Source organism: Cyrtonyx montezumae, unplaced genomic scaffold (assembly GCF_038088225.1).
Source record: "Cyrtonyx montezumae isolate F1298 unplaced genomic scaffold, pur_monq_1.0 scaffold_0, whole genome shotgun sequence".
Taxonomy (NCBI): domain Eukaryota; kingdom Metazoa; phylum Chordata; class Aves; order Galliformes; family Odontophoridae; genus Cyrtonyx; species Cyrtonyx montezumae.
This window is the reverse complement of record NW_027071824.1, coordinates 24,453,299-24,466,382: the sequence shown is the minus strand read 5'-3', so window position 1 is coordinate 24,466,382 and position 13,084 is coordinate 24,453,299. Positions and strand designations below refer to the sequence as shown.

The window sequence follows — 13,084 nt, the reverse complement described above, 5'->3', positions numbered from 1 at the left end:
CTTTAGATCTCAGGAGGAATTGAAACACCTAGCTTCCTGTTGCTCATTCAGTCACAATCTAGACAGTGCCTGCTGATAGTGGTAAGATAGCAAGGGGAGCTCACGTTTAAGGAGGTAAGCAAAGCTGCAAGGTTTTTTAGGAGAGAGGGAATCATTTTTAAACCCAGGTTACAATTCAAAAAACAGACTAGTTTTGAGAACCATAAGCCAAGAGGAGGAGGCTTTGATGGCTGTCATGTAGTTCATTTGAAACCAGAAGTACAGCGGATGTTGTCTTTAAGAAGTGTTGCCTGGTTTATACAGTGTCCATAATTGGGGTGGTGGGTGCTGAGGTGTGTCCTGAGAACCACCTCTGCTTTGGTGTGCTGGGCACTGGGACCAGCAGCAAGGTGTACATGAAACTGAGCTTTGCAGCAGAACCCTGGGCTCGGTTAAACAGGATATGTTGAACTTAATGTGCTGTGTGATGTTTGATGCAAGCTTGAGCTGAAAATAGTGAGGGTTGTGTAGACTGAGAAGCTGCTAGGACAGCCTATGGGCTGGTCTGATTTTTGCCACTGGGCTACAGCCTCATGAGAGCTGTAGGCCTCTGAGGAGGCCTCTGAAATGCTTGATGATCCAAAGTTCAGTATGAATCACAGGACGTATACTGAGGTGGTCATGCATAGCAGTGAGCTGAAATGCATCATGCCCTCCATCCATTTGAGGAGCCATTATATTGTGTAAGCCTCCCAGTTCCGTATTTTCCAAGGCAATAACAATTTCAAGTGCTGTTGTAATCTGTTTCCTGCACTCAAATCCATATTTTTTATTCATTTACATGTCCTAACAGCATCAGTTTTAAGTGATGTGTTAAATCTTTCTACGTACATCAGAACAACATGCAATTTTAATCTCCATTTACTCAGCAGCTCCTAAATCTAGAGGTGATAATTACTATTTACGTTCTAACTATGCCTCAGTTCAACCAGAGGCCTTGCAATGATCTAAAAATGAATGGCGTTTTGTGGCAAGGTGTTTTTTGTTTTTTTTCTGTTGTTACTGTTTGTTTTGCTGGTGAAGTTCCACCTGACTTCAGGAGGGCCCAGGGTGTGAAAAACCAAGTGTTGCTTGGACTTCCCTAGTAAGCCTTGTGTTTTCTTCTCCCCAGGGGATGAGCGCTCCCGGGAGTCCCCAGCCCCAGCTGAAGCACAGATGCAAGCCGGGGCGGAAGGCGGTGGAAGGGTGAGCCGCTGTTGCTGGAAATGCTCCGTGACGCAACTCAAGAAAATTTTCTGGGGTGTGGCCGTGGTCTTGGGTGTCTGCTCCTCCTGGTCGGGCTCAACCCAGCTAGCAAAACTGACCTTTAAGAAATTTGATGCACCCTTCACTCTAACGTGGTTTGCAACAAACTGGAACTTTTTATTCTTTCCTTTGTATTATCTTGGACATGTTTTTAAGTCAGCTGAAAAGCAGTCTCCGAAGCAGAGGTACAGGTATGGGAGCTTTTGTTTTTTTTCTCCTGTGGCTCTTGCGTGGTGCTCTGCCCCTAAAGCAGACATTTTATTCATCGAATCGAGCCCATGTTTGCTTGCCTCTTCAGGTCTGTCGAAGGGTATTCTGAATTAATTCTGTTGTGCACTAGATGTTCTTGTTATTCTTAATACAGTTTGACTCCAAAAGTAAGAAGTCAAATTCAGTTAGTGAAAGACCGCGTTTCTGTAATTAATTCTCTAGAGTTTTCTGTTCAAAATTCTGTGGCCATCATTTTTTTCATCAGTATCTTCTTCCTCTACCTTGCAGCTGACTTTCGTAGCAATCTCTTGAGTAAGCTAAGAAAACTCTTTCCAAAATCAGAACTCATGCAGTGCCTCAAATAGTCAAGTAAAAGATATTACAGTATTTTCCTGGCATCGTGCCCCAAAATCTAAGCCCAGACTCTGATCCCAGTTAAACTGGAACAGTTTTGTTTATTTCCGGGAGGAAGCACAGTCATAACCAAGAACAGCATTTTGTCTTCAGCACACCTTATCTCCACAGCATGCCAAGCCTGTAGAGCCTGAAGCACTCACAGAAAGCCTTGGGTGCCCATCCTCCATGAGGGGCTGAGGATGCTGCTCAAAGGACCACCTCTTAGTGAGTGCTCCTTCACTTGATCTTCTTTTGGCTTAAAAAAGGCATGTGGGACAGATGGGATGAATCAGCCATCAGGACGTCCTGTGTCAGAGCCTCCCTGATACATGGAAGGATGTGAACAACATTTTCCCCTTCTGTTGCACAGTGGGACTCACAGCTTTTTAATGAAGTAGCTTAGAAACTAAACAGTAAGAAGTATACATTTCTCAGCTTCCAGCTGAGCAGCAGTAGGGAAGAAACTCACCACAGGAAATGTGTAAGAATTCAGGGTACTTAGTTATGCTATCCCTCATATCACTAGAGTTAAGATTATTAACGCTGAAATTGTGTTTCTTAGTTATATTTTCTTCCTCTTCTAAATTATTGAGGCAGCTGCAGATAGAGGAATTTAACAGTGAAGGTCTTAGAGCAGAACCCAGCAGTTTTAAAGATGTTTTTGTAAGATGCTACGTTTGTTTCCTGCATTTTGGTCTTCAGCTTGTGTTTGTCATTTACTCCATAGCAGGCATATAGGCTTCGGGGATGTGAGAGGAATGGAGGCTAGCAAAAAGCAACAGGTGAATCTAAAAACAGTAACAACTGTTAGCCCCAAACAACGATATTTTAGTTTATCTGGTTAGTCTGTATTTTTCTTTCCAATTGCACTCAAACAGTGTTTTAAATACTGATGGGTTCTGGGGTGGTGGGTGGCTGTGGTTCACCATATCCCTGGGGTTAAAACCAGAGCATTATACTCCTTGTTGCTGCAGTTGGTTGATAGGGCTGGTAACTGTATGTCTTCCATTTAATTAAATGATGACTGAGTTGAAGAGCGGGTGCAAACCCTGCAGCCTGCTTGGGATACAGGGGGACATCATTACAAATAAGCCTGCAGCAGGCTTAGTGAAGAATGTGCATTTTTGTGTCTCAGTAGGAGACTGACTACAGGGAATTTGCAGGGTTTTTGTTGCTGTCGGGGTAGATGGGTGTTTGGAGGTCTGTCTCTGTTTCTTAGCTTTGCTGCAGGTTTGTTTTGTGGCTGGTTCTTCCTGCTCTCTGGATAAGGCAAAGCTTCAGAAGGAGGACTGTCACCTACCATGTGTTTATGTAGTATCTGCCTCAGCACACCCATTATCTGAACCAAGACCTTTCAGTGGTGCTGCACGAAGAACTGCTGTACTTTTCATCTGCCTACTCCATTGTGCCTGAGATCCAACTTGCACATAAGCCAGATTCTGGGTTCTAGAATCCCCTCCTAGTTATTCCCTGTATTTGCATATATGTGTGTACATATGCAACTATCTAGAGACTTTGTATGCCTGTGTGAGGCATGGCCACCTTCAGGAAAGCTTGTTCTCCAGGCACAGCCAGACTTGTTAAAAGGCACTGGATAGGCTTCTGGTTAGTTAAAATAGTTCTGATGGGGAACTAACATTAAAAAAAAAAAACAAAAACTTCCTTAATCACTTGCTGCTTTTATCTTCCATATTCATGTACTTTATAATATATATACCTAAACTCTCTGGCAGGAATTGGCAATGAGATAAATGAAGAGCAGGTAGTTGGAGAAGGCAGAAATACAACATCTAAGTCACCTCAGTAAGTTGCATTAAGTAGCTGCATGGTAAGTGCTATCCTGTGTAAGCACAAGTAGACATACCAGTTGTTTCTGCAGCACAGAGTCGCTCCTGATTTCACTGAGGCAGTGTTGCAACTGTCCAAATTGTACCCAGGCTAGCAGAGACCAACAAAAAATAGAATTTCTTCCCTACCTTTGAGGTTGAATTAAGGCAAACCAGAATACCCACATTCGCATTGAAACTGATGCAGGCTGCCTATGCAGCTCCATCAAATTCAAGAGTTGTGCCCAAATGTAGATCGATCCTGGACAATTTGTCCCATCTTGCTGCCAGGGGTGCTGTGCACCCTTTGCACAGATCTTCATTCTTGGAAGATGACCCAGGAAATTCTAGCAGGCCACAGGAGAGCACTCCATGTTCATCACTGCTCTTTCTCTTCTTGTGCAAGTGCTCACGAGCTTATAATAAAAATACAGTCGCTAAATTATCATTAATTTCAACTGTTGTCCAGTCCAGAAATAACATATGTAATGATTTGTGTGCCTAATGGATCATTTAAGAGTGCTTCATCTTGACTTCATACTTTCTGCTTCCAAACTGCTTTATAAAATGACACATTTAATCTGATAAGCCGCCCTCCATCGTTATTAATTTATGAGGTAACATAAATTAAAAGCACTAGAGCTTAAAGCTTCTTGTGTGTGTGGAAGATGAAATAAAAATCCCTATAAAACCTTGTTTAGCTTTGTGTCTCTCCAGGCAGAAGAAAACATACCTCTGTAAAGATGCAGTCTGTGTGGCAGCTAGGGAAATAGCTGAGGACTCTGTTCCCATTTTAGCAAGAGAATACCTCAGAATGTTTGTTTATTTTGATGATATGGTTTTATCTGAAGATTTTTGAGGAGTATAGACTTTCCGCAATGGTTGCTGTGATGATTTATGTATTTGTTTATCATCGAGGTCTTAATTATTATTTCATAAAGCATTAAGGCTAAAGAAAGCTCCAGAAGCTAAAGCTAAATCTCTTCAGCAATGTGGAATGCAGGGGATTTATCAGGTGAGTGGAAGAATTCACACATATACCTGTACTAATCCATGGCCACATTTGAGCATGTTTCAGTGCGTTCCTTTTCACTGAATCATAGTTTTGTCTCTCTACTACCCCAAGCTATGGCCTCTGATCTTTCTGAATTTGAATATTGTTCTTTGAAAAGAAGGAAGAAAATTGAGAGTCCTGAAGTATAGTTATTCTTTGGAACTGAATCAAAATACTGAAACCAGTAATGAAAAAGAACTAGCATAGTATATCTTGTGTATGTTAATTTACCAACATTAACTTCACAAGAATCACTTCTGATTTAGCTACATAAGCGTTCAGGATTGAGGCTTGGCTCTTCTGTGGCTAGATGTGTAGCTTCACGTGATAACTAGGAGAATATGGGCCAGTTTCTCTGTATGATTCACGTGCATTTCTGCTGGCATGGAGGAAATGAGACAGTAGCCTAGCATCTCCAGCAATTCCAGGTTTCTTGGTTCAGTCCTGACTCATTACTGTCCTCCTTTTCTGCAGCAGAGAACCTGACCCCACAGGTGCTGGTACCACCTGGGCATGATGGAGTTTTACAAATGAAAATGGTTAGAGCCTGATTTGATGTGGCTGGCTACATTTTTACTATTGATTCTCAGCATTTTGTATTCATGTGTCTCACATATCCAACAGCATTTAAATGTTCTAGTGTGGTTGGCTTTTGGCATCCTACTGATTTATATTACTGCTTAGGCAGGAGCATCACCACCAAAGCAGACCACATTAACAGTCATAAATAAGCTACAAAAGCATCAAGACGTGGTGAGTAGAAGTGTTTTTAGCAAATGTCACTAACTGAAGTCTGTTTTCTTTCAAAAAAAACTAGTTTATAAACTTTATTTCTCTAATCCACTACATTAGCCTTAAAATAATACCTATTTACTTTGTGTTCACCAAGATAAAATGATTTTATAATTCAAGTTCCCTTTAGCTTTTTGGGGAAAAAAATCATCAAACAAAAAGCAAAGAGAACTCTTACTAAAGTTAGAGGATGCAGCTACTCCTGATTTCTATCTAACTCAAGTAAGAATTAGATGCTGTAAGTTATATTGGTTTGGTCTCTGTGACAGTCTGTCAGAGCTTAAGCTTATGATTGGGATTGAAATAATGAATTAAAAGTAGTTATGGATACAGGTTTATCATACTTATGGTCATCTATGTGCAGGTATCTGAACTGTTGATGATGTGTTATCAGCGGGTAACTATCACTTCTTGTGTTGTTTTCGGTGCTTCTCTGCAGTAAAAAAAAAAAAAAAAAAAAAAACCAGCACTTTTTCCAGGGTTTCTGGCTGAAAACAAGGCCAACTTGTACTACTGACCAAGTAGAAGAAGTAATGACTCCTGCTGCTGGGGTCTGAAATAGGAGCAGTGCTGATGGGCACCTGCTGGCTGCCCAACCTGCTGTGCATACAGAGTTGAGCTCAGGCACGGGTATTAATTTGGGTTTAGCTCAGCTGAAGCCTTTGCCACAGAGCTCAAGGTTTTGCTGTTATCAACTTCCATTTCTCAAAGCTAAGGAATTGTTTCTTCCTGATGAAAACTGTAGTAGCAACTGTCCCTTTTATCACAGTGAGCTGTAGGGTAGGGGTGCATGGTGCCCCTGGAGGTGGCTCCTAGCTGCTCTCTCGCAGCTGTGTTATCTTACTGCCAGATTATCATGCAAATCATCATTTCAGCTGTTTCCTTGGGGAGACTTGTTTTTGTAGGTGATTAGTGGTTAATGCCATGGTTTCTTGCTCTCTGTAGCTTCTGAAACAAAATTTTCTCATCCAGCTGTCAAAACTATGCTCTGGGAGCTGCCTATTCTGGAGGAAATATGCAGTCCTCCAGCTCCAGAGTATTTCTATACTATATTTTTGTTCACTTGAGTCTTTTCTATATACAAGACAGTAGCAGGGACTGGATTATCAAGGAAATGAGCCACAGCTGCCTCCTCAGTGCCACACTGCATGTGCTAGCATTACTAGATAGGAGTTGGATGCCCAGTTTCCTCCAAAATTCACAGGGAGAGCAAACACCTGGAGAGGAGACCTGAGGTAAACAACAGGAAAGGTAGAGAAAAAGTCTGTTTGCTGCTGGTGAGAGCCCTCCAGCATCTCAGAGTCAGATGCCAGTTTGGATTTGAAGTGGCACTGCTCTTGATGTTTTCTATTGGAAAGTTTTAAGAAGCTTCTCTTGGACCTTGGTTCAGGGTGGTAGTTTTTCTGCTTCTCACATGTATGATGTGAGAGCTTAGTACCTACACTGACCTGATAATGTGAGTGGCTGATCGAATGCCTGAACCCAAACTTCTCTGGTGGTTATTCTCACAGTGTTGCTGTTAGGTGTGTAAAGAGGCGTTCTTGTGCTTACCACCATTTCTAAACTCACCCCGAACTTTTGCATCTATTTTCTATTTAGGTAGTTAATGCTGCCTTTGTTTGCTCGTGTCTTAACCTTGGTAAGAATGTTGTGATGGTTTTCTTTTTTTAGGAATCTGATTGTAGTGGAAATACTAAGTCTCGGATTGATCCAGTGATGGAGCACCTGTGGGGAAGGCAGGGCCAACCCAGGGAAGCTCAGGTGCATGCAGTGCACCTGAGTGACTGGAAGGGGTGGAGCCACCCCTTCCCAGACCTCATTTAAGGGCTGGTAGTGGAGGCAAGGGTATATCTGGAGATCCCTGTTTCCTGGAGGCCTTTCAAAGGTGAGCAGGTTTTTTTGGTTTTTTTTCTTCTTCTTTGTTTCTGTGTCTGGTTGCTGTATTTGGGCTTGTTCTCATCTGCTGGAGCCTATGATTGTGTGACCCTGCTACTATTGCTGTACTTTCCATTGTGTTATAGCATTACAGTATTATACTGAGAATTTGTGATTTGGCCTCTTAAGTTTCTGAGGAGTGCACCTGGAGATTGCATTTGTGTTTCTGGATGTGATATTCTGAGAAGACCTTAGCATTTATGTCTGATGGAAATCTTTCCCCTGATGCAAAGATTCCTTATCTGTTGAAGACTGCTTGTCGGTGAGCTGTGATCCTATCTGGACTTCTGTGGAATGTGAAGTGAGAGTAAAAGCTGGGTAATGCCTGATTAGAAGTACATGCTCTTTAATCATGAGCCTGGCTTGTGAAATCATTCCAAGGATTATTCCATTTAATAGTGTCCAGCAAATTAGACTTGTTCCATAGTTTTGTCTTATCTTCTATGTCTTCAAAATTTATTATATGCCTTCTGTGAGGTAGTGGTACTTGAGGCAAGGACTAGAAACAGAAGTAATTCTTACTACCTTAAGGCAGAGCATGTGCTATGAAACAATGTGTTTATATAAATGGCTTTTGCTTGGGGGGGAAAAAAGAGTCATGTGGCACTGGATGACCCCTGGTCAGTTGTTACACTACAGTTGAAGGCTGGCTCTTCCCCTAGTCAGAAAAGCAAGCTCCAGCTTCTGTACTGCTGGGGCTCTTCTCAGGAGAGCTCAAGAGAGAATGCAGCTATACTGATTCTTCCTATGCTAACATCTCTGCGCTGACTGAGATTGTGGAACCAAAACCAGCAGAGTTGAAGGGACCTCAGTGTTCTCCCCCTCCCTGCCCAGCCTCTAGCACTTTACCACAGTCATCATATCAAGCACCTTGACATCTGGAGCACAAACTCAATAAACGTGGGCTATCCTACACAGCTTCTACCACATTGTTTATAACAGCAACAAAAACAATGTAGCTCAGGAGGAAGTGGTAAGGAAGTACAGGTTTTTTTCAGCTCAGATCTGTGTCAAAATATCTTGAAAGCTGCTACCTTTAAAGCTGCTTTAAAAAGGGAAAGTGCCTGTATGGTAACAGGCTTTGTAGCTGTAATTAACAGCTCTCAATAAAGATGGATGATACGGTGTGAGAAGTGTTTGAGGCTGGCAGCACCAGAGAAGTGGAAAAATCCTTTTTGTCCAGCTGCCTAGTGGTTATGGACTCTGTCCAGATTTCCCAGAGTTATTTGTGTTTGTATTAAAAGGCTGCCTCATATAAATTCACAAGTACCTGCCTGAAGATCCTGTTAGGTCAGGGGCTGAGGGGTCTAGCCACCCTTGTTTGTTAATCAGAACTCTAGCTGGTAAAAGGGAGAAACAGCTGAAGATGAAGGTTAATAGCATAGGTGTCTACAAAACAAGGTGTCAGACCTTGGAACAACTCTGTCAGGCAGTTACATAATATAGTCTGTGAACATCCATATGTATATATATATTCCTTCTAGGAAAAAAGAAGCAACCTTTGTGTTCCTTCATACTGGATTGTATGTCAGTCAGGGCTAACACTCTATGAGACTTAAAGGAAAGAGGCTCATTTACTTAATAGTCTCACAGTCATCACTATGTCATGTGGGTCTCTTGTGCTCAACAAGCCCCTGCTAATCAGGTCCACTGTGGCCTTATTTTCTAGCTGCTCTTCCCCATATCCCTGACTGAACTTATTTTGCTGGTACATAGGGACATCTGCAGCATTTCTTTCATAACTTTTAAAGCCTTCCCCTGCACCAGTTGAAAGTTCAGACTCCCATAGGGTGAATGAGCCTCTGGAAGTCCAGACGAAGGATGGCATCTCCCATTTCTTTTAGCAGGTGCAAGTGCTAAGCTCTAGGGACACTGGGTCATTGTGAAAGTCCTTTCAGCAGTAAGCTTCTTGTAGGACGTTTAGTGTCCTTGGATGATGTGAGCTCAGGCCCATTCACTGCAGTAGAACTTTTCTGTATGTCATATAGCATTTTTACTTATATTACCTCTATACTTTTTTTTTCTTTCAATACTTTTTCCTCTTAATCCACCTCTCTGTAGCTTTTGAAAATTGCATGCTGCTTTTTCTGCACTAAGTCTACAGTTTTCTTCACTAATCTGGTATTTTGTTTTCAGCTGGAGTATGTATAGATTTCCAAGTACAGAAAGAAAATTCTTCTGCTGTCTAAAAACTCTCCTAGAAAATAGCCAAAAACTCTCAATAATTCTTAGGAATACTTTGAATAAACACGAAGCTTCAGCTCTGTAATTGTCTGATATTTCTGGCATCTTACAAATGGCATTGCTGTTAGATGTCTCTCCAGGGTATCCTGAACTTCAGGTTGTAATTCTGGTTGGTGCAACCTGAGGGGATCTCTTGTCCCTACAGTGACAGATTTCTGTGCTCACATGATGAGCACAGCCTCATCGTATCTATTTCTTTGTTTTGTTAAAGGCATTAACCTGCTATGTAGTGTTTTTCTTAATTTAAATAATCAAATGATTTTTCCCTGTTCCCTCTAGAGAAGGACTCTTGGGTAAAAGGGATAGTGGTAGTGGAATACAGTAGTGGTCAGTTAGATATGTGTGGGCTGGAGAAGGAACTAAGTGGCATCAAACAAAACGTGTGAGGTGTTCATAACAAGGGAGAGGATTTCTAACAGTGTGTGGCTGAGCTCTCAGAAGCCTGAAAAACAGGAGCAGCGCAAAGGGCTAGTTAGTACATGCTTAGAAATCAGAGATGGAGAGGCAGAGGTGGTCTAATATGTAAGCAGACTGAGCTGTGCTGCAGCGTGAAACTCATACAAATGATAGTACTTGAATATCCTCTTCTATGAATTCAGCTAGATCTGAAAGTCATGCATGATTTCAGTGCACGGTGTGCTTAATGGTATTGCTTATGGGCCAAGTCCTGTGCCTGGATGCAGTTTCTTAGCTAAGGTTATTCCAGGGCCTGGTAGGGCTCAGCAGCCACAAAGCCATATCCAAGAGAAGAGGGGTCCAGACGAGTCACTTCAGAATGTGATTTAATCATACCAGCAACAGCTATGTTGTGTGTTAACAGATGAATTGTATGTTCATTCTTGTTAAGAAACCAAAATTTCCCCAACTGATATGATACTTTCCTGGGATCTTTTCAAAGGGAAGCATTCAGTTGGCTTAGTTTTTAGATAAACAGGGATCGTAATGAGGACCTTCCACTTGAAAATCGTACCAGTTGTATGTACAGCTGATTTGGGTCCTACTTTTTGGCTGTCAGGCTGTAAAATATTACCTGCTGTTTTGTATCTCCAGAACTTTTTTAAGAAAATTATCAGCTGGCTCCCTAGATATGTTTGCTGCAAGAAAACTGAGGCAAGTAGTTTCAAAAAAAACTGAAGACATGTGTTTCCTTCATAGCAATTCTGCTAAAGACAAGCTGTTGTCATTGTGGCTTTAGACGTTTTCTGCTGTTATACTGCTGGTATCTGGAGTCACAGTTTCTCATAAAACCTTTGTCTATCATAGAAGAGTAATTAACCACAGATTTTAGGCACATGTGGAAACATCTCACTGGGGAAGTTTGAAAAGGAGGTGACAAACAACAGTACCTGGGCTAGGGAGCTGCTTTGGCAGGAGGTTGGACTCGATAATCTCTTTAGATTCCTTCCAACCTCTACAATTCTGTGATTCTGTGATCATTTTAATGCCATGATCTGAATGTGCAATGGTAAATCATCCTTCCTCAGTAACCTGGTTGCAGAGGGCTATTTTTGGTTTTCTTTCCTTCAGTGAGAAGCTGGACTCTCCTGTGCTCTGGGCCCACAGCTGCAGCCAGGAGGCTCTGCCACATGAAACTCACTGATGGCACCTCAGAGATGGTGTGCAGCTGACAGGAAAAAGATGCAATAGTTCATTAGTTTTGTCATTCTGTATAATTCAGACATTTTCAAAAGGAAAAGCACTGAAAGCTTTGTAGTACTGAAGGTGCATAATAATTGCATCAAAATTGCCCATCTGCAGCTAAAGTGAGATAATTGCCTAGGCGTATCTGCATTTGCAGAAGAGTTTTTGAATAATAAATGTTTATAAAGCCCTTCTGTCATCATGTTATCCAGTTCTCACCCCGTAAGCCAAACTCTCAATTCATTTACACTCTTTTCAAATCAAAAATAGCTCCCGTTGGTGCAGCTCTGGAGTTGGTCAGGATGAGGATCTGGATGAATTTGTCACTTGGAATTCACTTCCAGCTCCGTGGAAACATGTATCAGCCAAATGAGGAAAGAGTAGTCAGCAAACCCCTTGATTCTTTGCTGGTGCTATTTGCTGTGTCTTTAATAATGAAGTAAATGAGCAGGTGAAGATACTAAGTTTCAGTGGTATTGGCTGGTACTTCTTCCTGAGGGGCTTGTCCCAGGAAGAGATCCACAACAGTGCTGAGACAAGAGCCCCATCTTGAAAATAGGCATAAATATCAACCTGAAGATCTTTGTTCTAGTTGTGTAGGTGAGGATTTTACGGGAAGAGCTAGTTTACTGCTCTACAGTGTCAGTAAGTGAGTTGGGTTATGCCTTGTGAGCGTGGATGTTGGATTTGGGACCTTGTGAGGCTCTGCGATGGAAGCTCAGTGAGGTGTTTTGGTATTTGGGGCAGCATTCCTAAGGTCCTGCTGTTGGATTCCTTGCTCTTACTTTAATGACTGGGGAAACAAGTGACTCCTTTGGAAGGAGCAGTGAGCTAATAATGAAGGTTTCTGGAAATGTCTCCTTACTGTTGTATGTATGTGTGTGTATATGTAGCTGTGTGTGCCTGCGCCCACGTGTGAGCCGTCGGGACAACAGGCAGACTTACAGTCTGACTGAAGGTACCCCAAGGTCAACTTTCATCTCTTCCCTAAGAGCGCCCTTTCACAGAAGGATGAAGCTGGTGTTTCCAGGCTCTTCTCAGTGCTGTGTAGTGACAGGATAAGAAGTAAAATTGAACATAAGTTCCATTTTAACATATGGAAGAACTTCCTTACGGTAAAGGTGATGGAGCACTGGCACAGGTTGCCCAGAGAGGTGGTGAAGTCTCCTTCTATGGAGATATTCAAAACCCAGCTACCTGTGCAACCTACTGTAGAGCACCTGCTTTGGCAGGGGCGTTGGACTAGATTGAGGTCTTGAGGTCCCTTCCAACCCCTGCTATTCTGTGATTCCCACCATGACCAGGGAGGGGCATATTGGTAAGACTTATGTTCAGAATAAGTGTCTGCATTCCTTTATATGTGTTCAAACTCTGTGCTACAGGTTACAAGCTGCTAGTTCTGTGGAATCCTGTAGCAAAAGTGATTTCTGCAGACATTCAGTTCCCTAGTAGAGGGGGTTGCAGGGGTGACTGAAAAGTCCCATATGTTGTATTTGGTCTCGAGTATCTTCCAGATCAGATTTCCTATAAAATGTAAAAAGGTTAAAAAGGAAAAAAGCCACAGATATCATGCACTATAACTCTAGGGTATATGTAGGTTCATGCCCTTGACTGGGGTGAACAAATTCCCTTACACAATATGTCCCTTGTTCTGTGGGTCCCTGAGGCCAAGTGTAGTCTCAAGGTTCAGGCCTCGTATTGT

General features: G+C 42.2%; 1 protein-coding gene across 3 annotated transcripts in view; it reads left to right on the top strand.

Annotated features, from left to right (window-relative positions):
- Positions 1-13,084, top strand: part of SLC35F3 (solute carrier family 35 member F3) — a 48,628-nt gene that overhangs the window by 16,011 nt on the left and 19,533 nt on the right. For all 3 annotated transcript variants that reach the window (XM_065730451.1, XM_065730443.1, XM_065730459.1), the window contains exon 2: positions 1,151-1,475. In XM_065730451.1, the coding sequence (XP_065586523.1) occupies positions 1,151-1,475 (325 nt within the window). The remainder of the gene's footprint in view (positions 1-1,150; positions 1,476-13,084) is intronic.